Source organism: Chiloscyllium plagiosum, unplaced genomic scaffold, assembly GCF_037043375.1.
Source record: "Chiloscyllium plagiosum isolate Xiang-an unplaced genomic scaffold, Cpla_swu_hap1 HiC_scaffold_33, whole genome shotgun sequence".
Lineage (NCBI taxonomy): Eukaryota > Metazoa > Chordata > Chondrichthyes > Orectolobiformes > Hemiscylliidae > Chiloscyllium > Chiloscyllium plagiosum.
In genome coordinates, this window is record NW_028270171.1 from 4,734,965 (window position 1) to 4,761,620 (window position 26,656).

Here is a 26,656-nt window from a genome sequence, read left to right on the forward strand (position 1 = left end):
TGATTTTAAAAGGTAGGAGACTGGTCACTTTGCTTAACTTCACAGGATGGGGGCAGCACTGGTTAGGCAGCATTTATTGCCCATCCCTAATTTCCCAGAGGAGTCAACTACATTGCTGTGGGTCTGGAGTCACATGTAGACCAGACAGTTTAAGGATGGCAGTTTCCTTTCCTGTAGGACATTAGTGAAGCAGATGGGCATTTCCAACAACGGCAATTGATTCATTGTCATCATTAGACTCTTTTAATTTTTTTCACTGAATTTAAATTCCATCATCTGCTGTGGCAGGATTTGAACCCAGGTCCCTTGAACATTCCCTGGCTGCTTGGATTAACAGTCCAGTAATAATATCACTCTTTGACTATATTTTTTGGCTTTATCAACTGATGTAGCTGGATAGGAGAGAGTGAGGATTGCAGATGCTGGAGATCAGAGTCTAAACATGTGACACTGGAAAAGCTCAGCAGGCCAGGCAGCATCTGAGGAGCAGGGGAGTCGAGGTTTCGAGCATAAACTCTTCAGATTTAGTTCATACCACATCTGCAAAGTGCCTTGAGATTTTTTTGTTATGTTAAAAATTCTGTGTAAGTGTAAACTGCCTTTATTAAGAAGTTCCATTGCAATGTAGAATCATTTCAATAGAACTATGTGGCAAGGGAGGTCATTTAAATTCAATGCATGGAAAGGGATCCAATGTCAAGTTTGAGAGAATATCTGTTCTAGTTGTAAAATTTCTATGGAGTCAAGGCAGTGAAGGAACTGGAGAAAGCAAAAGTTCGCCAGCTGTGTGAGAAGATATTTCAGCCAAGGTACAGGTGTAATGTCTAAGCAGATAATAACTCTGGGTAATGCAGCAGGATATTAATGAGCTGCTGTGTGCACTCAGGAACCTACTCTCTCTTACTGAAGAGTTCTAAGAGGCCTGATGAAGTTAAATTCAGTGCCCTGAAGGTGACAAGTTAAAACTCGATGACTTCAGGAAATTGCAAACGTCATAAAAGTGATTGTACGCCAGCAATGAACTGACTATAAAGAGCTCTTGTTAAACATTACTTCAGGAGAACAGGAGACAGCATTCAAAGTCAGCCGAGTGCACCAAACATGCTAGTCTGGAGTCAACTATAATTACTGCTCATATTAGAACAGGTCTGAGAGACTCTTGTTCACCCACTATTAAAGCTTTGTTTAACTGAATTCACATGGACTTTGATTAATAAATTAATACATCGCACTGACATCTTAGGAGTACATTAGAATCCAAACCCGATAGTTAAAGAGGCAGGGGTGATATTAAGGCATTTTCTTCAATGTACAGGGAGAAGGTAATCTGTGGCATGCATTTGAGTGGCGCAGATATTATGGTGACCGTCAAGAGCTCAAAATTCCTGAGTGTGTGCTGCAGTACTTAAAGTAAATCCATGGTGAAAATAAAGTAAAGATATAGTGCCAGTGATTGAGACCTCAGCATTACCAGCATTCTTCAAAAGATTCAATAGGATACTAATTCATCACATCTCAGTTGAAATAGTTGGGATTTTGTGACAATATAATCAATGCTTTTGTAAAAGCAATGCAAGAGCAGTATTTGTATCTTCTGAACGTTTCATCCTCCGCAGCGTTGCATCAATCAAACCTTTTATCAAAGTTGCTTTTCCGCATAACCTCCCCATCCATTCAAGTAAAATTCCAATAAACTGAGGGCACATAATGTTGGTCGTAAATCTGCGCAGATGGGTCAATGTAGACATTGTGTCTTCCTGGTTTACATATAAATTTAAGAATCTGCAAGCTATAAAGATAATTAGCAGATTTTCCCAATTCAATGATCCTAAGCAGAAAGTGCAAATCAATTCCCATTAGAGAAGCTAACGACACAGATATTGAGTATATGCTATCACATCAAGAGGGATGGCAATAATCCTTATTGCCTCTGATGACACCACACTCTTCAAGGTGAACTGTGAGAAAAAATGATTTGGAGATGCCGGTGTTGGACTGGGGTCTACTATCACCTGATGAAGGAGCGTCGCTCCGAAAGCTAGTGTGCTTTCAATTAAACCTATTGGACTAAAACCTGGTGTTGTGTGATTTTTAACTGTGAGAAAAAAGATAGTCAGGTAAAGATCAGCAAGTCCTGCAGTCCTATTTCATCCTGTAATAGTCCTGTGTAGCATGAGTCTAATCCCTGGAGTCTAGAGGGTTGGAGGATCATCTGTTTGAGGTATTGAAAACATTAAAGTAATTTAGTTGGATAAAGCTGTGGATATACTGGGCAGCATGATGGCTCAGTGGTTAGCTCACAGCACCAGGGACCCAGGTTCAATTCCAGCCTCAGGCCACTGTCTGCGGGGAGTTTGCACATTCTCCCTGTGTCTGCGTGGGTTTCCTCCGGGTGCTCCGGTTTCCTCCCACAGTCCAAACGTGTGCAGGTTAGGGTGGATTGGCTGTGCTAAATTGCCTATAGTGTGTTACGTGCATTCGTCAGGCGTAAATATAGGGTAGAGGGAATGGGATTTGAGTGGGTTGCTCTTCGGAGGGTCGGTGTGGACTTGTTGGGCCGAAGGGCCAGTTTCCACACTGTAGGCAATCTAATCTAATCTACTATTTCCTCAGTGCAGGAATTAATTTGAAAGAAGTGCTACACCAATAAAAGGAACCAATGTTCACTAAAGGACAGCGAGAACCGCCCTCCTAATGGGCTCTGAATGTTGGGAGACAACTCGAGATTCCAGGACTGGGTTAGACAGATCAATTCTGAAGAGTCACTGGACCTGAAACACTAACTTTATTTTCTCTCTACAGATGATGTCAGACCTGATGAGTTTTTTTTTCCCAGCAATGTCTGCTTTTATTCGGGTAGATTTTTATTGGGTATTAAGCAGCATCGAGCAAAATTGGAGAATGAAGTATGACTCAGCCACAGTCTGAGGGCCAGAATGGTCCACTCCTCTCCCTAATAGTTCTGTGTAAAATTGAAGTTTCCTACCCGAGAAAACCATTTCTGACATCTCACCTGGACTCCAAGGATCCCGAAGATTATGAAGAAAGCGCAGCAAATGAGGACAATGTTCCCAATGGGCTTCAGCGAGGAAATGAGAGTTTCAACAACCAATTTCAAGCCTGGAGCTCGGCTGATGACCCTAGGGGACAAGAGAGTGAGGAAATGCAGCAAGATAAGTAGACAATATATAACCACCTGCAACATTTCTTCAGGATGAAAATGATGCTCTTTAGTTGACCCTTGAAGACCTGAATTTTTAGCTGTCTTCTATGTGGTCAAAGGAAGAATGATAACAAGACTTTGTTCAGATAAATAGAGAGACTATTTATCCATTTGATGCTGAGTGCAAGAAATCTCTCTGTGCCTTACTGATCACAGAGTGACATGAGCACTTCCCGAGTCATACATAACTGGAGGAGCTTTGAGAAGATTTCTAGCTCAGATTGAGGTTCTGGATGCAGGCTGGCTCGCTGAGCTGGAATGTTCGTTTTCATACGTTTCGTCAGCATACTAGGGAACATCATCAGTGAGCCTCTGGATGAACCACTTAGTGGTATGGCCCGCTTTTAATTTAACACACAAACACACAAATGATGATAATGTTACCTAGTATGGTGACGAAACATCTGAAAATGAACCTTCCAGCTCAGTGAGCAAACTTACACCCATAATTGGAGGAGTTGGAACTGTATGTCTGATGGAACTGAAGGCCACAAGGAGAATTGTTAAACCTGTTGAAAATTATAAGGATGTTTGATTCAGCACAAAAAACATACAGCACAGTAGGTGGCCATTCAACCCAACTAGTCTGTGATGGTAGATAATGAATATCCATTTCGTGAAGGAGGTTGAAGAAATATATTGAGAGTTGATGACCAGTGGACACGGATTTGAGGTGACTAGCCAAAGAACCTTGGATGACATTTTCTTTACAAGTAATAGGAACAGGAGAAGGCCATTCAGCCCATTGAGCCTGCTCCACCATTCAATTAAAACATGGCCTATCATCCACCTCAAATATACTTTTCCCACATTATCTCCACATGCCTCGATGTCTCCAGAAATCTCAAAATTTCTGGCTTAAACCTGCTCAATGTTTGAGCTTCTACAGCCCCTGGGGAGGTGGGGGTGGGGGTGTTGTGAATTCTGAAGGTTCACCACCTCAACCTCAGCTCATTCTTAAACGGCCTATCCCTTATCGTGAGACTGTGCCCCCTGGTTTTACACTGAATATAATGAGCTGGAGTGCACAACTAAAGGCAGAGCAGGCAGATTCAAGAGGAACTTTCAAAAGGGGGCTGAATCAACACTTAAACGGAGCACTATCCACTGCCCAACCCTCTCCCTACCAACCCCAAGCAAGCGGCATCAAAACCAGTCATAGAGAGGCTAGAGTGTGTCTGAGACCTCACCTTCCCTCCTGCTCCCAACCTGCCCATCCTTTGGCTAAACATTTGTGAGGGGGAGTTTGTGTTTGACTGTTGTGATCCTGGTCAATGTCAACACTTTGGGGTCACATATTCAGACAAGGGTCACTGGTCTAGGGAGTCTTACCCAGGAAAGGCTCATTGTCCTCAGTCTGAGCAGGAGAGGGGGAGACCACAATTAGATAATTGTGTGCAGTTTTGGGCCCCATATCTCAGGAAGGATGTACTGGCCTTGGAGCATGTTCAGAGGAGGTTCACGAGAACGGTCCCAGGAATGAAAAGCCTAACATATGAGGAACGTTTGAGGACTCTGGGTTTATACTCACCGGAGTTTAGAAGGATGGGAGGGATCTAATTGAAACTTACAGGATACTGAATGGCCTGGACAGAGTAGATGTTGGGAAGATGTTTCCATAGGTAGGAGAGACTAGGGCCAGAGGTCACAGCCTTACAGTAAAGGGAAGAGGTTCTTCAGCCAGAGAGTGGTGAATCCATGGAATTCACTGCCACAGGAGGCTGCGGAAGCCAGGCCATTGAGTATATTTAAGACTGAGATAGATAGGTGCTTGAGTATCAAGGGGTCAAGGGTTACGGGGAGAAAGCAGGAGAATGGGGTTAAGAAACTTATCAGGCAAAAGTGAGGACCGCAAATGCTGGAGATCAGAGTCTAGATTAGAGTGTTGCTGGAAAAGCACAGGTCAGGCAGCATCCGAGGAGCAGGAAAATCAACGTTTCGGGCAAAAGCCCTTCATCAGGAATGAGAGTCAGCCATGATTGAATAGTGGAGCAGACTTGATGGGCTGAATGGCCTAATTTTTGCTCCTATGTGTTATGGTCTTATAATTGGAAAGGTAGATGTAATGGAAGGAGTGAAGAGCTGGGGATCAGTCTTCAATTCCCAGTGGTCTTGCTGATAAATTAAGTCAGACAGTTTTGAGGGGAAATCGTCATACCTCATGACTTGTAGACAGCAGCAAAAAAAACCAAAGCATTAAAGGTGCAACACCCTCACACAATGATGACCCTTCCTTTCCAATAATGAGAAGATCTTACCTGAGGGGCCGTAGTGTCCTGAGGAGCCTTAGCACTCGGAGTACACCCAAAATCTTCGCCCCGCCCGCTGATGCCAACGACACGACGATGTCAATAAGTGACACGAAGACCAGGAAGCCATCCAGAATGTTCCAGCTACTCCTCAGGTAGGCTTGGTCACCAATGTAAAACCCTAGAGACACAACCTGGGAGGGGCAAAGGGCAAGCATCACATGGTGCAGAGAACCTCCAGTGGGGGGGGGTTAAATCATGATGACCTCTGACAGGAAATAGTTTTGATTAGATTAATTACAGTGTGGTATTAAGTCCACACCGACCCTCTGAAGAGCAATCCACCCAGACCCATTCCCCTACATTTACCCTTCACCTAACACTACAGACAATTTCCCATGGCCAACTCACCTAACTTGCACATGTTTGGACTGTGGGAGGAAACCCACGCAGACATAGGGAGAATGTGCAAACTCCTCACAGTCAGTTGCCTGAGCGCAGGAATTGAACCCAGGTCTCTGGCGCTGTGAGGCAGCAGTGCTAACCACTGTGCCATCTGTGACTGTCATTGGAACATCTACCCTCTCCACCAGGAAGTGTCAAAGATCCCGCAGCACAACTGATAGCACTGCAGGGAGCTATCCCCAGACTCACTGCCCATGACTTACATCACATCATTTTAATAATCATTAGAGGTAGCCTGGTAACTGATAATATGCAAAGGTATTTATAAGTATAGAGTCAGACAGCACAGAAACAGGCCCTTCGGCCCAATCAGTCCATGCTGACCATAATCCCAAACTAAACCAGTCCCACCTGCCTGTGCTTGGCCCATATCCCTCCAAACCTTTCCTACTTATGTACAATCACAATCTCACAGAATCCAAAGTGTTTTTTTGCCTCTATAAACCAACTGCTGTGAATCATTTTAATTTTGTGGAGAGAACAGAGCTGACAAGTCTAGTAACCCATCTTCAGAACTGCTCACAAAATGTTAACTCTGCTTTCTCTCTCTTCACAAATGCTGCCAGATCCACTGAGTTTCTCCAGCAATTTCTGCATTTGCTTGTTTGAGCTATCCCTGGATTCCTGGGGCCAATATTTATTCTCACCAAAGAAAATGTTTTCCACTACTTTTGTGGGATCTTGCTATGCACAGGTAGTTTCCATCCTTTTCTACATTATGATCGTGACGATGCATTCAACAACTGGGAAGTCTGGAGTTTGTGAAAGGTCCAACATAAATGCAATTTCTTTCTTTTCGAAACTAGCATAAACATAGAATTGCCTGATGAATTAACTCCACATTCTCTGTGCCAGACACAAAGATCAGACACGTCAAGGTGCGAAGCATTGAAACAGAAATGTCACAGACCAAACTCCAGACTACTAGAAGAAAACTGTGCATCTCTATAGCACCTTTCATGATCTCAGGACTTTCCAAAGTGCTTTGCAGCCAAAGAAGCACTTCCTTTGAATTCTGGCCATTGTTGTAATAAAGGAAATGCTGGAACCAATTCACAGAGAGGAAGCTGCCCCAGACAACTACATGGCAATGTGTCTGACTATCTGCTTCAGTGAAAGGGTCCAGGACACAAGGGAGAGACTTGACTTCACAATAGCACCACAGGCAGGGTAGGGGGTGGAGTAGAGAATGGGTGTGGGTGTGGGTGGTGGGAAGTGGTGTAGGGGGATGGTGGGTGGAGTGGGGATAGGGTTGGGGGTAGATTTTGGGGTGGAGTGGAGGGGATGTTGGGTGGAGTGGGGTTGGGGTTGGGGGTCGAGTGGGGGTGGGGTTGTGAGTAGGATGTCCAGGCTGGATTGGGGGGGGGTGGAGTAAGGATGGGGTTGGTGGTGGGTTTTGGGGTGGTGTAGGGGGATGGTGGGTGGAGTGGGGGTGAGGTTGGGGGTCGAGTGAGGGTGGGGTTGTGGGTGGGATGTCCAGGCTGGATTTGGGGGATGGAGTGCAAATGGGTTGGGGGTGGAGTGGGGGTGGGTTTTGGGTGGAGTGGTGGTGGGTTTTGGGTGGACTGGGGGTGCGATTGGGGGTGAAGGGTTGGGTGGATGTTACAGGGGGTATGAAACCCTTTGTGAAGCTCATGCGGAGACCAATCTACTTTGGAAAAAAGCTTCTTAATTTCTCCACAAAGAGCTAGCTGCTTCTCTCAGAAACCCCCAGGCGCTCTTGTTTTTAAGACCATTAGACATAGGAACAGATGGCCATTCAGCCCATCGAGTCTACTTCACCATTCTATCATGGCTGATAAGTTTCTCAACCCCATTTTCCCACTTTCTCCCCACAACTCTTGATCCCCTAATACTCAGGAACCTATCTATCTCTGTCTTAAATATACTCAATGACCTGGCCTCCACATCCTTCTGAGGCAATGAATTCTACAGATTCCCCACTGTCTGCCTTATCTCTGTTCTAAAAGGTCTTCCCTTTACTCTAAGGCTGTGCCCTTGGGTCCTAGTCTCTCCTACCAATAGAAACATCTTCCCAATATTCACTCTGTCTAGGTCATTAAGTATTCTGTATGTTTCGATTAGAATCCCCCCTCCCCAAAACCCCCTATTCCTTCTAAACTCCAATCCACTCTGACTCCTCAGCATCTGGTTTCTTTATTACTTTCAAATCCAAAATCCAATCACACTAACCAAATCAGATGATAACGGAGCGGCAAGTGGGAGTGTTGGGGAGGAGGAGGAGGGTGCAGGGAGAGGTTGTGAGGAGGTAGTGAGGGAGTGGGCAGGGTTATTATGTTGAAGGATGGCACATTCCTGATATTCTGACGGCAGGTGAACTCTCCAGTGTCTCGTGTAATCTGCATTCACCCAGGAAGCACTGTCAATACCCCACTTCGAGCCACATTCCATCTGCTCCCACTCTCCACAACAGTTCACACCATCACATTGCCCTCTGTTCCATTCCTTGTGGATCAATGTCCAAATTGGGGGATTTGACTCCAGCTGAAGAGGTGGGGGGGGGGGGGGGTCTCACCATCTCAAACCCTTCCACGGCCACATCCATCCAGCTGCAGGATGTTTTTCCAAAAAAAAAATCCCATTCTTCTCGCGAACCTCTTACCTTCAGGGTCATCTCAGCCACAAAGATAGCCGTGAAGAAATAATTGGAAACGCTGAGGAAGATCCTTTCCTGAAAAAACAAAGCACAGACCATATAAGGTTTAGAAAGATCACAAAGTGACATCCTTGAGTTCCTCGTTATTAGTGACTGACTGGCTATGGAAAACAGAAAATAGCTTTCGCCTGTAGAGTTAGATAACTATTTACATCAATTACTCTCAGTCACAAACGTTGTCAAATCAATGCACTGGAGGGAATGTGGTGATAACTGACCAGATAAATTGTTTATTGTGATAGTGATGATTAGATCTGCGTTGAATGGGCCAGTCAGTCTTCAGCCAATTCGATTCACTTCCTGTGATGTCACAAAATGGTTGAAGACACTGAATACTATAAAGGTTACGGGCCCCAACTACATTCCAGTAACAGTACTGAAGACTTGTGCTCCCAAACGTGCTGCTCCCCTAGCCAAGCTGATCCAGGACAGTTACAACACGGGCATCTACCTGACAACGTGGAAAATTGCCCAGACATGTCCTGCACACAAAAAGCAGGACAAATCCAACCTGGCCAATTACCGCCCCCATCAGTCTACTCTCCATCATCAGTAAAGTGACGGAAGGGGTCATCAGCAGTGTTATCACGCAGCACCTGCTCAGTGACGCCCATTTGGGTTTGGCCAGGGTCACTCAGCTCCTGACCTCATTACAGGCTTGGTTCAAATCTGGACTAAAGAGCTGGATTCCAGAGGGGAGGGGAGAGGGACAGCCTTGACAACATTAATGGGCCTGAGCAAAACTGCAGTCAATGGGTATGGGGGGAAAAACTCTCCGCTGGGTTGGCGTTAGGGATGACCTGACACACAGGAAGATGGTTGTGGTTGTTGGAGGTCTGTCATCTCAGCTCCAGGCCATCTCTGCAGGAGTCCCTCAGGGGAGTGTCCTTGGCCCAACCATCTTCAGCTGTTTCATTAATGACCTTCCCTCTATCAGAAGCTCAGAAGTGGGGATGTTCGCTCATGGTAGCACAATGTTCAGCACCATTCATAACTCCTCAGATACTGAAGGAGTCTGTGATCAATGCAAGATCTGGATGATATCCAGGTTTGGATAATAAATGCCAAGTATCATTCACACCACACAACTGTCAGGCAATGACCATCTCCATCAAAGGAGAATCTAACCACTTGTCCCACTCTTCAATTACATTACCATAATTGAATCTCCCACAATTAACATCCTGGGAGTTACCATTGACCAGAAACTGAACCCAACCAGCCGTATAAATATAGTGGCTCCAAGAGCAGTCCAGAGTTTGGACATTTCATAGTGAGTAACTCATCTCCTGACTCCCAAAGCCTATTCACCATCCACAAGGCACAAGGCACAAGTGTAATGGAATACTCCACACTTGCCTGAACCAATGCAGCTCCACTAACACTCAAGAATATTGGCACAATCTGGGATAAAGCAGCTCTTTTGATTGGCACTCCATCTACCTTCTTCTTCATCCACTCCCTCCACCACTGACGCTCAGTAGCAGCAGTGTGTATGATCTACAAGCTGCATTGCAAAACCTCATCAAGACTCCCTCAGACAGCACCTTCCAAACCGATGACAACTTCCATCTGGAAGGACAAGAGCGGCAGATACAAGTTCCCCTCTGAGCCACTCACCATCCTGACTTGGAAATATATTGCAGTCACTTCACTGTCGCTGGGTCAAAATCCTGGAATTCCCTCCCTCACGGCATTGTGGGTCAACCCACAGCACATGGACTGCAGCAGTTCAAGAAAGCAGCTCACCCTCACCTTCTCAAGGGGCAACTAGGGACGGGCAATAAACGCTGGGCCCAGCCAAAGATGACTACCTCCCACGAATGAATGAAACACAAAATCAACCGATATCCCCAATCAGAGAATCTGATCATTATCACAGCGCCATGCGTGGGAGCTTGCTGTGCGTTATCCTACATGCTGTCCATTGGAAAAGCTCCCTGCTTTGGAATTTGCGGAGGTCATGAATTGTATCGTAGAAAAGTCAACGCTTGCTTTTCTGGTTTTATGGATGGTGAAGTGAAAGTTGAAAATTCACTCACTGTGCTTCCCTGGTCAATCTCAGGCCGCTCCAAAGCCACCGTGATGCAGTTCAGAAAAATAAAGGCCAGAACGACATAATCAAAGAGCTTGTGGGCAATGATCATTTGACACATCAGGCGGAACCTAGTCAGATCAGAGAAGACAGAATTGGAACAGTCACTTAACAGGCAAAGAATATTCAGGGTACCGAGGCTAATGGGCACAGGGGCATTGGCATCCCAACCTCTGCGGACACGCACTCACCCAGTTTGAGAAAGAGCTAACACCCTGCAGCAATGGCACAGGAGGATCCACCTGGATCTAAGCTCAGACCAGCAAGTGGCTGAGATACACACGGTCTCGAAGGGAAAGAAGCGTTCATGTTTTTCGGCAGGCTGTTGTCAGAAATGGTAAGTTTTCATGGTTTTAATAAAGTCATCCAAGTTCACTGGACAGATGAACAAGAAACAAAGGAAGACCACTCAGCCCTCCGAGCCTACCCCACCATTCAATAAGATTGTGGGTGATCTGATTAGAACCCCAACTCTACATTCCTGCATATCCACCAAAAATCTTTCATGCCCTTGAAAATCAAGAATCTATCATCCTTGGCCTTCTGGATCCACTGTCCATTGAGGAAGGGAATTCCAAAGGCTCTCAATTCTCTGAGAGAACATTTTCTCTTTCCTCATCTCTGTCTGAAATGGGTAAGCCCCTATTTTTAAGCAGTGACCCCTGGTTCTAGATTCTCCCACAAGAGGAAACATCACCTCCACCTTCACCCAGTCAAGTCCTCTCTTGATCTTATACATTTCGTTTAAGTTTAAACTTTGCTAAACTCCACAGGATACAGGAGAAAGTGAGGACTGCAGATGCTGGAGATCAGAGCTGAAAATGTGTTGCTGGAAAAGTGCAGCAGGTCAGGCAGCATCCATGGAACAGGAGAATCGACGTTTCGGGCATAAGCCTGAAGAAGGGCTTATGCCCGAAACGTCGATTCTCCTGTTCCCTGGATGCTGCCTGACCTGCTGCGCTTTTCCAGCAACACATTTTCAGCTCCACAGGATACAGGCCAAGCCTGAAGACAATTCTATGATTTCTCCACTTAATTATTTTCTAGGGTGTGGGCAACACCAGCAAGGCCAGCATTTGTTGTCCATCTCCAAATGTTTTTGAATATAATAGCTTATCTGATATAGTTACGATCCAACTATATCATTGTGGGTCTGGAGTCATATATAGGCCAGACAGGGTGAGGATGGCAGGTTTCCCTTCCCTAAAGGATATCAGTGAGTGCAATGGGTTTTTACAAAAGTCAACACCAGCTTTGCATTAGTTGAGTTTAAATGCCAACAGTTGCTCTGGTGGGATTTGAACCCTTGCCCCAAAGCAATAGTCAGGGCCTCCAAATGATAAGTCCAGTGAGACAGCCACCATGCCAACATAACCTCATAGGGAGTTCAGACACCTGAATGGTGGGCTTGGCATTGATTGGGGTTTCATTCTGAACCTCTGCCCATTTCACCCACACCATTCCAGTAACCTCAAAGAGCAAAGGTACTTTTAAAAGTTTGCTTTTGGGTTTTTCCTCATTATACTGAGAGCATCTTAGGTACGGAGCAACTCGCAAACCCGCAGTACGTACCAATTACCCACAACCCCCCAGTACGTACCAATTACCCACAAACCCCCAGTATGTACCAATTACCCACAAACCCGCATTACGTACCAATTCCCTACAAACCCCCAGTACATACCAATTACCCACAAACCCACAGTACGTACCAATTCCCCACAAACCCGCAGTATGTAACAATTACCCACAAACCCGCAGTACGTAACAATTACCCACAAACCCGCAGTACGTACCAATTACCCACAAACCCGCAGTACGTACCAATTACCCACAAACCTGCAGTACGTAACAATTACCCACAAACCCACAGTACGCACCAATTACCCACAAACCCGCAGTACGTAACAATTACCCACAAACCCACAGTACGCACCAATTACCCACAAACCCGCAGTACGTAACAATTACCCACAAACCCACAGTACGTAACAATTACCCACAAACCTGCAGTACGTAACAATTACCCACAAACCCACAGTATGCACCAATTACCCACAAACCCGCAGTACGTAACAATTACCCACAAACCCACAGTACGCACCAATTACCCACAAACCCACAGTACGTAACAATTACCCACAAACCCACAGTACGCACCAATTACCCACAAACTCGCAGTACGTAACAATTACCCACAAACCCACAGTACGTAACAATTACCCACAAACCCACAGTACGCACCAATTACCCACAAACTCGCAGTACGTAACAATTACCCACAAACCCACAGTACGTAACAATTACCCACAAACCCACAGTACGCACCAATTACCCACAAACCCGCAGTACGTAACAATTACCCACTAACCCGCAGTACGTAACAATTACCCACAAACCCACAGTACGTAACAATTACCCACTAACCCGCAGTATGCACCAATTCCCCACACTCTTTCAGAATGCACCCATTCCAGATTATTCCTTTCCTAACTGACCATTGCCTGAACCTTTGGAGAGTCTTATGCTGAAATCAGACCAGCACTTATTAACTGAGGCCATTCAGTCCCTTGAGCGTGTTCTGCTATTCAAATCGACCATGGCTGATCTGTACCTTAACCTCATTTACTGTCCATGGTTTTAGATCCCTTAAGTCCTTTACCCAACAGAAAAATGATCAATCTCATGGTTAACATTTTCTCCCAGTCTCAGCACGTATGGTGAGGAACTGAGAGAATTCAGACTGCCCTCCCCACCCAGTGTGAAGAAATGCTTTTGAACATCGTTCCTGAATTTTAAGGATGTGCCTCCTAATTCTGATCTCTCCCACTAGTGGAAATAAATTCTCCCCACATCACTCATTATCCTGACATGGAAATATATCACCGTTCCTTCACTGTTGCTTGGTTAAAGTCCTGGAATTCCCTCCCTAAGGGCATTGTGGATCTATCCACAGCAAACGGACTGCAGCAGTTCAAGAAGGCAGCTCACCCCCACCCTCTCAAGGGGCAACTAGGGACGGGCAATAAATGCTGAGCCCAGCCAGAGACACCCACAACCATGAATGAAAAAGAAAGCACCCTATCAAATTGTTTGAACGCCTGATGCATACAAAGCCCATAGATAAAGTCACCTCCTTGCTATTGGCTCTCTGCTGCTCTCTGTGTTCTTACCTATTCTGTGGGGAGAACAGATAGACTGACCAGTCTGCTCGGGTATCACACCAGTCTGGCTTGTAAATCTCCACCATCTTCTGAATTCGGAACCACAGACTCTGCAAGGAAGATGAGCAAACCCAGTTATCACGAGGAACAACCAAAAACCTTGTCCATTTTTGTGAATGCCAACCTCTCAGCATTATTGTCCTGCAGGATCACACCAGTATCCTTTCTGATCAAATCAACAATGTTTTCCACAGAATCCCTAAAGTGTGGAAGTAGGCCATTCAGCCCATTGAGTCCACACTGACCCTCTGAAGAGCATCCCACCTAGACCCACCCCCCTCCCTGCATTTCCCAAGGCTAACCCACCTAGCCTGCACATTTTGCAGAAATTTACCATGGCCAATCCACCCTAACCTGCACATCTTTGGACTGTGGGAGGAAACTGGAGCACCCGGAGGAAACCCCACACAGACACATGTGCAACTCCAACTCGCCCGAGGCGGAATCGAACCCTGGTCCCTCGTGTTGTGAGACAGCAGTGCTAACCACTGAGCTGCCTTCTTCTGGTATTCCTTGACTGGACACATCAGAACTTCCAGACAACAAGCAAAGATTTGCCTGTGGAATTACGGACTCACAGCGCATAGTGGCCACTCTGAACCTGTGTTTGCTCTTTCAGAGCGCAAGCTAGTGAGTCCCATTTTTAGATTAGACTCCATACAGTGTGGAAACAGGCCCTTCGGCCCAACCAGTCCACACTGACCCTCTAGAGAGTAATCCACCCAGACCCATTTCCCTCTGACTAATGCAGCTAACACTATGGGCAATTTAGCACGGCCAATTCACCCAACCTGCACATCTTTGGACTGTGGGAGGAAACTGGAGGAAACCCACATAGACACAGGGAGAATGTGAAAACTCCACACAGTCAGTTGCCCGAGGCTGGAATCGAACCAGGCACCCTGGTGCTGTGAGGCAGCAGTGCAAACCACTGAGCCACCATGCCGCCCCGTTTTCATTCCAAACCCCTGCAATTTTGTCTCCTTCACTGTCAATCAATGTCGCTTTTCTAATTACTATTGAAGCTGTAATCTTTATCAAGGACTGTGTTCCAAGTCCTGATCACACGCAATGGTTTCATTGATGCTGTCTCTGATTCCTTTTGCAATCACCTCAAGTCCGTGTCCTCTGATTACTGACTCTTCAGTCACTGTATTCACTCCACCAAAACCATTCACCCGTATCTAAACACCTTGATTTCATTTCCTCTGAGTCTTCCCGGTTGTATACGCTGGCAAGCACATGTTGTGACAATTGCGGAATCTTTAAACCATCACTATGATCAATCTCGGTCAATGACCCTGAAATGAGGTGATGAAAGCCCCCTGTTGGTGATGAGCTCTGGGAGCCATCACCTGACCTCTCCTGATCTTGCCATGCTCAGTAAGGTGTACCTTACCCAGGGCTGGTTCAGCTGCCAGGGATCAGAGGAAAAGGAGCTGTTGAAAATGTTCTGACATTGATTTCTGGTGGGTACCATCCCACAGTGCCCTTCCTGTAAACCCCTGAGCTTCCCGCACCCTCAACATCACATTGCAATGAAAAACCTTCCAGACTTTGACAGGTCATCTTCACCACTCCCCTGGTACAGGTCAGTGGGCCTTCAGGGTACAGTCCACACACATGCACAATCAAGTCAACAGTGTTGTTGAAGGCTGTCCTTTTAAGAATAAATGCGGACATGTTCCAGAGACCAGTTGGGGCATCGACTCAAGACTTGTTTTGTTTTTGGTAATGTTTGTGTCTGGGTGCCCTTGGAGAAGGAGCACATGGTGTTCACCTATACCCTTAAGGCATTGAGAGAGAGGTGGGCACCATGGGGGCCATGGTGGAGTGTTTCATTTTCCAACGCAGCTCCATTTTGATTTAATCCCTCTCCCTTCCCTCCTTACCTATCCCTCACCTTTGGTGCTATTACACTGCCCCTGATGGGATTTGCACATAAATTGGTAATTAATTAGAGACAAAGTTGATTTAATGGCAGGAAAAAAAGTCATTCAGTTGTGCGTGAAAGGACTTCTGTATGCAAGATAGAATTTAAAAACTCAAAAGCAGAAAGAGGAGAAAGAAAAGGCTTGGGTTTTTTTCTGGCTATATCGAGTCTGTTTCTCTGCTGTACATCTCTATGACTCTATGACACCCGGGTTTCTCTGGAGAGGGAGAGAGTGGTGTCCACCAACACCTTTGAGACTTGTGGGCACCGTGGGTGTGGGAGTGCTCTATCTGCACCTCCAACTCCACTTTGATTGAGACCCCTCCCTTTCATTCTTGCTGTACTACCTTTGCCGAGTGGCATCGCTCATAGAATCCCTATGTGTGGGAACAGGCCATTCAGTCCATACTGATCCTAACCCTGTACTCCCCATGGCTAACCCACCCAGCCTGCACACCCTGGACGTTACAGGCGATTTCCCATGGCTAACCCACCTAACCTGCATGTCTTTAGACTGTGGGAGGAAACCCACATAGACATGGGCAGAAAGTACAAACTCCACACACATACAGAACTTCCAAAGTCCACACAGACAGTCACCCAAAGGTGAAATCGAACCCAGGTCCCTGGTGCTATGAGGTAGCAGTGCTAACCGCTGAGCTACTGTGTCAACTTTTACTTGTTTGGTTAACTCAGCGAGTTAGTTTGGCGATGGTCCAACAAATAAAAAGGGCTAAATTAGGACCCCTAACTTTAAAACAGTTTCCCCAGGAATGCTTGTAGTGTGATAGTAGTGTACCTATCTCTCAGCCAGGAGGCCCAGGTTCATGTCCCACCTACTTCATAGGTATCTAGTAACATCTCTGAACAGATTGATTACAAACAGTGTCCCTAATTCTGGACTGACCCACAAACATTTGGATCAGGTTTGGACCTTATATTTCCCTTGAGTGTCAGAGACTGAGGGGTGACGTTATAGAGGCTTATAAAATCATGAGGGGCATAGATAGGGTGAATAGCCAAGGTCTTTCCCCTGGGGTGGGGGAGTCCAGAACTAGAGAGCATAGGTTTAGGGTGAGGGGGGAAAGATATAAAAGGGACCTAAGGGGCAACTTTTTCATGCAGAGGGTGGTGCGTGTATGGAATGAGCTGCCAGAGGAAGTGGTACAATTATAGTGTTTAAAATATGTGGAGATAGCTACGTAGACAGGAACCATTTTGAGGGATATAGACCAAATGCAGACAAATGAGACCAGTTCAGTTTGAGGAACCTGGTCGGCATGGACGAGTTGGGCCGAAGGGCCTGTTTCTGTGCCGGATGACTCTAAGTAGAACATCCTTTCCTCATCCTCCTTGTCAAGATCATTCTGAATCTGATAGACTTCAGTCAAGTCTCTGCCTCATTCTCTAAATTCCAGTGGAAGCAAGCCCAGTTTGTCCAACGTTTCAACACAAGGCAACCCACGCACTCCAGGCATCAATCTAATAAATCATCTCTCCACCACCTCCAATGTATTTTAAGAAATTAACACTAACGCAACTACTACCTTGTTAGCTGCCTCTTCTTAGCCACTAGAATGATATTGCTCTGGATTCAGAGACTTGTCAGTCATAGCTCTGTCAGTTTGTCTCACTTCTCTAGTGATTAAATAAGGTGAGTGACCAACTCCAGCTAGGTAAAAATCAGGACTGCCAACTCCAGCTGTCAATGCCCTCCCTCCTCACACTATAAGTCTCCCTCCCAGTTTGATTCCAATCCAGCTATAACATCACAGCCACTCTGATCAAAGCTGCTAATTACATCCCAGGAAGTAATGACTTCTTGCGAATAAAGTCAATCCCTCCCTCCCTAACCTTAGCCAAACTCCATCAGGTGCCTGTGTTGTACTGACTGCCCTCTGAAACCCCCAAACCTGTCTTAGCCTTTCCTATGTCCCCTCTTCATCATCACCCTCTTCGGTTAGATCTTTGCTGATACCGAGCTCAAAAGTTGATTTTTCTTTCCCAATAACAATAGAATGGAAATCAAACACATGAAAAGCATATTCACCTTGCACAGTCTGTTTTCTTTTATATTCCACCTGATTTAGGAACAGACTCATAACTCGCCCACTTAAAGCCACCAGTCAGGTCATGAGGGACTCCCACCTCAGGAACACTTTGATGTGTTCTTCAATACTCTCCTAAAAACATCACCTTTGAGTGAACCTGCAGTCCTCCCATCACTCAAAGTCCCATATCAGTGACCAGTCTGCTTGCTGACTAACCTGCACTGGGACTTTTCATTGTAATGAGGAACGCAGGATAAACACAAGCTGTTCCTGTTACTTATTCGAGTCAGTTTGAAAGGGTCATGTAAATATCTGCCGTCCAGACTGGTAGCAAGTGGAAGAATGTATCCCCCAAGAAGCTCATCAAACTTCGTGAATGTTACATTAAGAAAATGCACTCAGTGTACTTTTGGAGTCATTCCCATTAGGTTTATTTATTTTTAAACACATGTCACAGGGTTATGTGTTTAGCAAGTTACTTGTCTTCATTAAAATCCTGTCAATCTGAGACAAAGGTACAAAAATGGCCTTATTTCCAGTACAATTAAAATTCATTTAGCAAATGTCACATGGACAATGTATAAATGCCTAGAATTTCCATGCATAATTACTTTTAATGCTAAATGCACAGCACTTAACAGGCTTTGTCATTCATTATTTCATTTCCCTTTTGAGTTTAACACCTAATGGATTTTCTTTTATATGCTGGATTTGGCAGTGACTCCTTTGAGTGTTTTTCAGACCACGGTGCCCTGTTGGGGAAACCTTTTGGATTGGCTGCAGTACCAGTTATACCTGAAGGAGGTGCTATTTAAGCAGACATTGGTGTCATAGATGCCAAATTTCACCCTATCCACCCATTTGAAAGGAGTATTTGAAAGCTGTCCCTGTCTAAAAGTGTACCCAAACCCACTGTCCCAATCACCCAACTCCCCTGTGCTCGATAACCCTTTCCCCGGCCCCCAACGCCTCATCTAAAAAAAACCTCCGCTCCTTGGTTCCTCAGTTTGACAATGCTGCCATTTTCAAATTCTCAACATTGTGCAATTATTTGAAAACAGTCTTGCTCTTCCCTATCTCTGTCCCCTCCTCGCCTTCTTGCTCCATCCTTAATCTCTGTCTCCTCCTCTCCCTGCCTGTCTTCTCCCCCCCTGCAGAGCTTCCTGTAATGCAGTGCCAATCCCATCCCCCGTATTATTTGAATGGTGAAAGATTGCAGCATGCTGCTGTGCAGAGGGACTGAGGAGAGATCGCACATGAATCGCTACAAGTTAATTTGCAGGTGCAAATGGTCATCAGGAAGGCAAACAGAATATTGGCTTTCACTGCGAGAGGGACTGAATTAGAGTCATAAAGTCATAGAGACGTACATCACGGAAACAGACCCTTCTGTCCAACCCGTCCATGCCGACTAGATATCTCAACCCAATCTAGTCCCACCTGCCAGCACCCGGCCCATATCCCTCCAAACCCTTCCTATTCATATACCCATCCAAATGCCTCTTAAATGTTGCAGTTGTACCAGCCTCCTCCACTTCCTCTGGCAGCTCATTCCATACACGTACCACCCTCTGCGTGAAAAAGTTACCCCTTAGGTCTCTTTTATATCTTTTCCCTCTCACCTTAAACCTATGCCCTCTAGTTCTTGAAGAGCAAGGAGTTTCTGCTGCAATTGTAGAAGATGTTGGTGAGGCCGCACCTATAGTATTGTGCACAGGTCTGGTCTCCTTACTTGTGGAAGGATATACTGGCTTTGGAGGCAGTGCAGAGGAGGGTCACTGGGTTGATTCCGGAGATGAGGGGAATACCCTATATGAAGAGGTTGAGCTGCCTGGGTCTGTACTCACCAGGATATAGAAGATTGAGAGGGGATCTTATAGAAACATATACAATTATGGAAGGGAGAGCTAAGGTAGAACTAGGCAAGCAGTTTCGGCTGGTGGGTGAGACAAGGACTAGGGGACATGGCCTCAAGATTAGGGGGAGTAGACTTAGGACAGAGATGAGGAGGAACTGCTTTTCCCCGAGAGTAGTGAATCTGTGGAATTCTGTGCCCAAGGGAGCAGTAGGGGCAGCTTCATTAAATATATTCAAGAGACAGTTGGATGGGTTTTTGCATGGTAGGGGAATTAAGGGTTATGGGGATAATGCAGGTAGGAGGAGGTGGGACAATGGATAGATCAGCCATGATCTTAATGAATGGTAGAGCAGGCTCGATGGGCCAAATGGCCTACTCCTGATTCTAATACTATGATGCTATTAAATGACCTGATGACATGAATGGATGTGTGACAACATCTCATTTGTGATGTGGTTTCTTGTGGCAATGGAGGAGGCCAAGGATGGTCGTGTTGGAAAGGGAGTGAGAAGGGGAATTGAAATGGGCAGTGACTGGGAGGTCCGGTAGGCCCCGGTGGGCCTGGCTGAGATGCTCGGTGAACCGTCCCCTAAGTTTACATTCGGTCTCCCTGATGTAGAGAAATTGCCCAAACAAACCACAGCTCCTATTGGACAAACAACACCTCACCTTCCACCTGGGCAGCCTCCAGCCCGAAGGACTCAACATTGAGTTCTTCAATTTCAAATACCCTCCTTCCCCATTCCCCGACTCCCTTCCCAGCTCCTCCCCCTCCTTTCCTCTGCTCCCAGCCACCAACCAGATTCATTCCTCCCATTGACCAACCAGGTTGTACCCTCTGCCTGTCCTCACCTATCCCCACTTCACCACCCTGCCCCCACCACCCCCTTTATCTGCAGCTCCCCCCACACCCACCCCCAGTCCTGAAGAAGGGTTACAACTGAAATGTTGACTTCTCCACCTCCTGATGCTGCCTGGCATGTTGTGTCCGTACCTGGTCTGGCCTACATGTGACTTCAGATACATAGCAATGTGGTTGACTCTCAAATGCCCTCTGGACAATTAGGAATAGATAATAAATGCTGGCCTGTGTAGGCCAGAGATGCCAACATCCCATGAATGAATTTTTAAAAAAAGCTAGAGTATTTTTTGTTGGTACAGATGCAATGGGATGAAGGAGCACTTCTAGACTATATCATTCCATGAGCTGGTAAAATACATGGGAAATACATCAACTCACATAGTCAATCTCCTCTTCGTAAACGCCTGGCTCTTTCCTGTTGTTCATCTTTGGGAAGATTTCCTTCACAATGTGTGGGCCCTTTCCATTACAGTCCCTGTGGTCCATGGTAACGGTTGCTATGCTGTTCTTCCTCGGCACGGGCTGCATGGCGGGGACCTGGAGGAGTTCCGGCAAGTCTCCTGAACCTTTGGTGTCCAGTGATAGTGCCCGTCGGTGCAGTGTGTTGGAGCTGGTGGCCTCCTCGGGCCGGGCATCGCTGGGGTCATCGGAGGTCGAGCAGATTCTTCGCCTGTTGCCTGCAAGGAGAGCCTCATGCTCCCCAGAGAGAGGCTTGTGTTTCAGGCTGGAGGAGCGGCCTACACTGCTCCAGCTGGTCCTCCGGCTGCCCCAGTTACTGCCAGCGCCCCATGGCATGTAGTGAGAGCTGTGGCGGCTTGACTGTGAAGAGCAAAACAAACGGTCATCACCACCTGATTGCCACGTGGTGAGGGTCAGAGGTCATTACCACCTGACTGTCACATGGGGAGGGTCAGTGGTCATCACCACCTGACTGTCACATGGGGAGGGTCAGAGGTCATTACCACCTGACTGTCACATGAGGAGGGTCAGAGGTCATCACCACCTGACTGTGACTTTGGGGTCAGGGGAGCCATCACAACCTGACTGTCACATGGGTGGGGGTCATCACCACCTGTCTGTCACATGGGGGAGTTCAGAGGTCATTACCACCTGACTGTCATATGTGGTGGTTGTGGATCATTACCTCCTGACGGTCACATGGAGGGGTCTGGGGTCATTACCATCTGACTGTCACATGGGGGGGTTCAGAGGTCATTACTACCTGACTGTCACATGGGGGGTCTGGAGTCATTACTACCTGAATGTCACATAGGGGGAAGTCAGAGGTCATCCCCATCTGACTATCACATGGGGAGACAGAGGTCATCAGAATCTATCATGTGGGGAGGTCAGAGGTCATCACCATCTGCCACATCAGAGGTCAGAAGTCATCATCTCCTGACTCACAGAGGGTGGGGTTTGAAGGTCAGGTGTCATCACCACACGACTGTCACATGGGAGGGAATTGACCAAGATCTCATGGCTTGTTTCGCTTGATCATGTGACCAGCCAGTCCCTGAGCGCAGGCTACAGAGACAACAAAGGCTAACATGGGCTGGGCTTGGCTGAGGTGTCACTCCCATTGTTGTACCAAGGGAACGCTGCACTGTGTCCTTCAGGCGAAGCATTAACTGCAGGCCCAATGAGGCATTTTTGGGAGGAGTGGCAAGGAATGGGAGTAGATGATGAATAACAGGACCCTCAGGTGTACGGGAGGATCAGAGGGACATTTGTGTACATGTCTGCAGATCCTTAAAGGCAATGGAAAACCTGCATTGGAAATAATCCCTGTGTGAGGAAGGGTTTCCTGACATCACCCTTGCATAGGCCCCTGATTCAAAGATGAAAGCTCCACCTCCCCCTTTTCTGGATACTCCCCTTGACCCCAATGTGGACATCCCCACCCATGGCCACCAGGGGAAATAGTTTTCCTTTCTCTATCTCATCATATCCTTCAATCGTCTTCACAATCAGACTGATCTGTAATTTTCTGTGATGGAACAAACACAAACTCGGTCCGTGTAACCTGTTCATAGAACTTAACCCTTTTAGCTCTTGGTTTCATTTTAGCCACTAGTCTGTCCTTGAAGGGAGGGGAAACAGGTAGATATTGAGATCAACAAGGAATATGAAATATTTGCCTTTATTAGTTGAGGTATTGAATACAAGAGCGAGGATGTTATGATGGAGTTATGTAAGAAATTAGTTAGGTCACAGTGGGAGCACTGTGTACGGCTGTAGTCACCACTCTATTGGAAGGACGTGATTGTTCTGGAGAGAGTGAAGAGGAGACTCACCAGGATGTTCCCTGGGCTGGAGCGAAGCAGTGAGGAAGAGAGAATGGATAGGCTGGGATTGTTTTCCTTACAACATGGAAGGTTGAGGGGGATCAGACTGAGATATATGAAAGTATAAAGGGTGTGGACGTGCTAAATAAGGGGGAAACGATTCCCCTTAGCAGAGAGGTCAATAATCAGGTTTTAAGGTAAGGAGTAGAAGATTTTAGAGGGAATTGGAGAAACTTATTTTTCACCCAGACAGTGGTGGTCATATGGAACTCACTGCCTGAAAGGGAGGTTGAGGCAGGAACCATGGAGACATTTAGTTTAGATTAGTTTAGATTCCCTACAATGTGTAGCCCAATCAATCCACAAGCCCTTCAGCCCAACAAGTCCACACCGACCCTCCAAAGAACAACCCACCCAAACCCATTCCCCTATATTTACCCCTGACTAATGCACCTAACACTATGGGACAGTTTGGCATGGCCAACTCACCTGAACTGCACATCTTTGGACTGTGGGAGGAAACCCAGGCAGACATGGGGAGAATGTGCAAACTCCACACAGACAGTTGCCTGTGGCTGGAATTGAACCGGGCACCCTGATGCTGTGAGGCAGCAGTGCTAACCACTGAGCCACCGTGCTGTTGGAAAATCTGGAAAACACCTCCAAAAACTCACAGGACCATTACAGAGGGAGGTGACTGAGTGACAACAAACTTTGGCCAAGGGGTGAGGCTGCGATAGGGTTAGAACACCAATGGTCACCAAACGGCTCAGTTGACCAACCTAACCCTAACCCTAACCCATCCTTATCCTCACCTTCACTCTAACCCTAACCCCTTCCCTGACCCTCACCTTAACCCTAATCCTCACTCTCACCCTCACCCTCACCCTCACCCTCACCCTAGCTCTAACCCTCACCCTCACCCTAACCCTAACCCTCACTCTCAGCTTAACCCTCACTCTAACTCTAAACCTAACACTCTCACCCTAAGCCTCACCCAAAACCTAACCCTCATTCTAACCTGAATGCTCACCCTAACACTAACACTAACCCTAACCCTCACTACACCCCTCACCCTAAACCTAACCCTAACCCTCACTCTAACCCTAACCCTCACTGTAACCCTAACTCTCACCCTCACCCTAACCCCCTGTTAAAATGGATTCAAGATCTATTTAACTGAATGGGATTCCAGTTTGTGTGTCATCTCTCTCACAAACAGACTCTTGCAGATTAAACTGTCAGCAGATGGTTTAGTTACGGGCCAATAAATAGCTTGCTTTTCAAAGTGCCACCATTTTGGTTCTTACTGATTGGGCAAGGTTAAAGTTGACCAACATGGGACTGTGTTCCTGCAGTTCTCACCTTCAAAGGATGTGAGAACGGCTAACGGTAAATGCGTTATTTCTCTTGCTCAAACACCTCGTTTTCACGTGAGGTTGATTGGCTGTTCAACCATGGCATGCATTGCAACTGAAGTTGATCCTTTGTTACCTGTCAGTCATAGGCTTTCCAATAGGACAAGGACCATATTTCTTTATTCATTCCTGAGATGTGACCAGGACAACATTTATTGCCCCATCCCTCAGTGATTAGATTAGATTCCCTACAATGTGGAAACAGGATCTTCGGACCAACAAGTCCACACCAACCCTCCGAAGACTAACCCACCCAGACCCACTTCCTTCTGACTAATGCACCTATCACCATTGGCAATTGAGCATGGCCAATTCACCTGACCTGCACATCTTTGGACTGTGGGTGGAAACCGGAGCACCCAGAGGAAACCCACACAGACACGGGGAGAATGTGCAAACTCCACACAGTCAGTCACCCGAAGCTGGAATTGAACCTGGGACCTTGGTGCTGTGAGGCAGCAGAGCTAACCACTGAGCCACCGTGCCACCCCTTGAGAAGGTTTGGGTGAGCTGCCTTCTTGAACCGTTCCACTCCACCTGCTGTGGGTTGACCCACAATGCCCTCAGGGAGGGAATTCTAGGATTTTGACCCAATGACAGTGAAGGAACGGCGATATATTTCCAAGTCAGGATGGTGAGTGGCTAGGAGGGGAACTTTAAAACCTTTTTGCTAACATTAAACATATTGGAGGTGGGAGAGGGGTGTGTGAACGAAGGCTGGTTTGACTAACAGTCAAGGACCATCAGAACCGATGTTGGCTTTCTGATTGGACAGGAAAGTAAAACACCAGGACGATGGACACGGTGTACAAGCAATGGCAGGGAGGGTGAGGGGTTGGGCAGTTGGAGGTCACAGAGTCACAGAGAAACGCCCATTGGGTTTGTGCCAGATGAGGCGAAACTTCCTGCAATGTATCTAATTAGAGGTGACCATCCGTCGGTAACCCAGGGAGAGATTAATTCATAACTCTCACAGCGGTCGCACATACCCTTGCAGGACCCACCCAACAACGCTTTCTGGACAAAGTTGGCTAGACAGCTGCCAAGTGACGAGCTTACCAGCGACTTCTGGTCAAAGTTGATCCGGGTCAGTGAGGTCACGCTGCTTTTCCGTGATCCTGTAGGGATGTAGGGGTTTTCCGGTTGGAGTGAACTCCTCGATCCTATGGACTGATTCTGAGGAGACAGATCCAAATGCCCGTTGGGAGTCATGGCAATCGAACAGGCTTTCAGCTCTGCATTCATTAAAAAAGGAAGATGAGAAACAGCAGTGAGACACTGTCCCAGGATTCCCTGCACCAGACGGACCCCATCCGTGAAGCAAATTCGACAAGCTGTAAGAGCACAGTGGCACAGTGGCTGATGAAGGACTTTTACCCAAAACGCCGATTTTCCTGCTCCTCGGATGCTGCTTGACCTGCTGTGCTTTTCCAGCACCACTCTAATCTGCACAGTGGCACTGTCCCTACCTCTGGGCCAGAAGGTCTGGGTCCAAGTCCCACCTGCCCTGCCATGCGTTAAAACAGGTTGATTAAAACATACCCACGAGACCTACCCTGAGAGGGACAGCTTCTAATCAATAATGTTAGGAGGGAAAAGTAGCAAAGTGGGAGTTGAGGATTATTAGATCCGCCATGATCGCATTGAATGGTGGAGCAGACTTGATGGGCTGAATGGCCTGCACCTGCTGCTATGGTCTAATCCTGGTTTGGCCTGACTAGCAAAAGGCACAGTGTAAATTAGAGCCTGGTAATGTGGTGAATTATCATGGCGCCGTACCACATAGAAAGGGGGCCATTGTACTCCACAGTGAAACTTGCCAATTCCTCCCACTCTCCTGCTGTATTCCCACATCCCTCTTTCTGATACTTATCCAATTCTCCCCTCAAAGTGACTGTTGAAACTGCCCTATCAGACAGCACACTTTGTGGGAATCGATAGCATTGCAGAGTTGTGCTCTAACCCTGAGTGCTGGGGACACGTTTCAAATCCCACCTGCTGTTGGTATTTAATCTGATTTTGTAATATTTGGAATTCAAAACTAGTCCCAGTAATGATGTGGAGGTGCCAGTGTTGGACTCGGGTAGAGAAAGTCACATGACGCCAGGTTATAATCCAACAGGATTATTTGAAATCACAAGCTTTTGGTGTGCTGTTCCTTCATCAGCAGTGCTCCCAAAGCATGTGATTTCAAATAAACCTGTCAGACCATGACTTGGTTCCAGTAATGGTAGAAATTATCATTAAAAATCCAGAGGGTTCAGTCATATCTGTTAGGGAAGAAAATCTGCTGTTACTTACCCGGTCTGGCCT

The 26,656-nt window shown here is 46.7% G+C and overlaps 1 protein-coding gene across 5 annotated transcripts in view; it reads right to left on the reverse strand.

Moving 5' to 3' along the window:
• LOC122542112 (voltage-dependent T-type calcium channel subunit alpha-1I) overlaps window positions 1-26,656 on the reverse strand; it is a 483,496-nt gene that overhangs the window by 96,190 nt on the left and 360,650 nt on the right. For all 5 annotated transcript variants that reach the window (XM_087978229.1, XM_087978227.1, XM_087978226.1 and 2 more), the window contains 7 exons: window positions 25,403-25,578; window positions 21,016-21,456; window positions 13,883-13,983; window positions 10,657-10,780; window positions 8,561-8,629; window positions 5,482-5,666; window positions 3,014-3,140 (listed from right to left, as the gene is read on the reverse strand). In XM_087978229.1, coding sequence (XP_087834355.1) covers window positions 3,014-3,140; window positions 5,482-5,666; window positions 8,561-8,629; window positions 10,657-10,780; window positions 13,883-13,983; window positions 21,016-21,456; window positions 25,403-25,578 — 1,223 coding nt within the window. The remainder of the gene's footprint in view (window positions 1-3,013; window positions 3,141-5,481; window positions 5,667-8,560; window positions 8,630-10,656; window positions 10,781-13,882; window positions 13,984-21,015; window positions 21,457-25,402; window positions 25,579-26,656) is intronic.